The 2,358-nt window shown below is 35.1% G+C and overlaps 1 protein-coding gene across 1 annotated transcript; it reads right to left on the reverse strand.

The window, feature by feature from the left end:
* Positions 1 to 673: 673 nt before the first annotated feature.
* LOC115978797 lies at positions 674 to 1,643 on the reverse strand. The gene has a single exon (XM_031100667.1). It carries the CDS (start codon positions 1,467 to 1,469, stop codon positions 714 to 716), a length of 756 nt encoding a protein of 251 aa, XP_030956527.1. The 5' UTR covers positions 1,470 to 1,643; the 3' UTR covers positions 674 to 713.
* Positions 1,644 to 2,358: the final 715 nt, after the last annotated feature.

Raw genomic sequence — 2,358 nt, forward strand, 5'->3', positions numbered from 1 at the left:
TTTTCGGCCGGAGGGCCCAAGGAATCGTAGAAATAAAGAGGCGAAAACATCATTATCATCATCTCATGTCATGTTGTCTTTTAGGTGAATTAAGGCGGACTTAACTCTTCAGAATAAGCATATGAACACATATATATGCATCTTTTACCCATTAGAATTTTGAAACAAATGGATATGCACAACAAAAAAGTCTATAGATTATGATGGATTAGCAGTAAGCAACATTAATCCATTTCATTGATTTAACATGTCACAGTCTTAGATATAATGCGGCAGTTGTTGAAGGCCGGTCATTTTGTAACACATTACCTAGCAATATGAACACAGTACAAGAAAGAGAGAATGGACCCATGCACACCTCATCAAATATAATCATTATTATTCATTAAATATTATAAGGGCTTTATTAGTAGAATCAGCATATTAATGTACTCTAACTATCTCGCTTTATTAATAGTCTTAAATGCACAATTTTTAAGGAGAAAAAAAAAGTAAATCTTAAATTAGAATTAGTGAAAAATTATACTACACTAAACCCAAAAAAAAGAAAAGCAAAAAAAAAAACCTCATATATTTAGCAAAGAGAAAAAATCCCATATTATAAACAAACTCATATTTGGTTACATCACCCAAAAAAATCAAAAGACAAAATTTTTGAGTAAATTAATGACAATAAAAAAAGAAATGAAAAGAAGAAAAAAAATTCATGCCAATTAGAGCACTGTTTTTTTCCTGAAGACAACCTCAGTGTCCAATCCGAAACCGTCAACTTTTCGTACGTGAACAACCTCGGAAACCTTGAACATCTCCACCAATGGTTTCACGCTATACAAATCGTTAGCCGAGTACTTATCGGACCGTCTAGACAAGGCCACGTGTAAAACACAGACCCCATTAGGCTTTAACGTCCGTTCGATCTCTCCAACGAACTTGTCCGGATACAGCGCGTGATCGAACACGTTGGAGAACTCGAAGTCGAAGGTTTCGTTCCCAAACGGCTGGTTGTGAAAGTCACCTTTGATCACAAGCGGAGGATACGGCACCAAGTCGATCCCAACCGAGTCGGACACGCCGACACGTCTCAGAGCCTCCACCTCTTGCCCGACACGGGCCCCAATAGAAAGAGCTTTGGACTCGTTGAACAGAAGCTCTTTTCGCTTCAAATCTTGGAAGAACTGAACAAAGACTTGGATTTTTCTGTCCCAATCCCTTGTTGTCCATACTTGCCTGAGTTTAGGGTTAAGGGTCTTGTGGAGTTGGCGTTGTATGTACGATTCATAAGAGGCGTATCCGGGTCTGATTTTGAGGTCTCCGGCGCTGTGAATTTCGGTTTTGGATGTTGGGTCTGTGGTGGTGTTTTGGTGGTGTTTGGGTTTGAGAGAAAATAAGAAAATAAAGAAAGGGAGAAAGAGAAAGAGAGAGAGAAAGAAGTATTTGAGTATTGGCGGTTTGGTTTGGTTGTTTTTCATGTCTGCATGTAAAAAGAAAAGCTTGTTTGTTTGTTCTTCTTCTTCTTCTTCTTTCTTCTTTGTATCCTTACTCTTCTCTCTCTATAAATCCAATGTTAGACCGTGTTTGTTGCATGAGAAAAATAGGGTTGGAATATATTGGAAAAGAAAAGGATGGATGAAAATTTGAGTGTGGGTTTTGTAATGATCATGAACAGACCAATGAGGAAAGTGCATGTATATATGAATATGAATGGTGGTGTAAACTGTTAAGCGTGGGCATTTTTTTTGTTTGATCAGCATGTTTTTATTTACAACCTGATTGATAATTTGATACATATCACAAATTAGTGGGGTAAACGCGGCTGGCTAAGGGTAGCAATCTACTTATCTACTAGTGCAATATTTTTTTGAGGCAAAGACCATTATCACAAAGTGGGCTAAATGGGGTTTTTCTTTTCCTTCCTATATTTGTATTCGTTGTTAACCTATATATAATGTACAAGAAAATTTGACAAAAATACACAAACATGTACTGTATATACGTATTAAAGTATAAATAATAAAATCTAATTATATATTTGTAAAAATGAGCTTCCCTTATTTTATTAATCCGAATTGGTTTAGTATTTGGTAACTCTATCCAAAAAGACGGTAAGTTCTAATCAGTCTAAACTAACATATTTTATCACTATTTGTTTTTATTTTCAAGCCAATTTAGTACTATTTGTAACTCTAAAAATTAAAAATAAATATTATAATGATCACTCGAAAAAAATGTGAGTTTTCAAAAGTTTTGTAGTAATATTAGAAGAAATTATCATAAAGTCAAAGGTTTTCATGAGAGAAAGAGAGAGAGAGAAAGACTTACCACCCCCATACCTAAATAAGATTTTTAGATAAAGGCATA

The sequence above is a fragment of the Quercus lobata genome, chromosome 3 (genome assembly GCF_001633185.2).
Source record: "Quercus lobata isolate SW786 chromosome 3, ValleyOak3.0 Primary Assembly, whole genome shotgun sequence".
Lineage (NCBI taxonomy): Eukaryota > Viridiplantae > Streptophyta > Magnoliopsida > Fagales > Fagaceae > Quercus > Quercus lobata.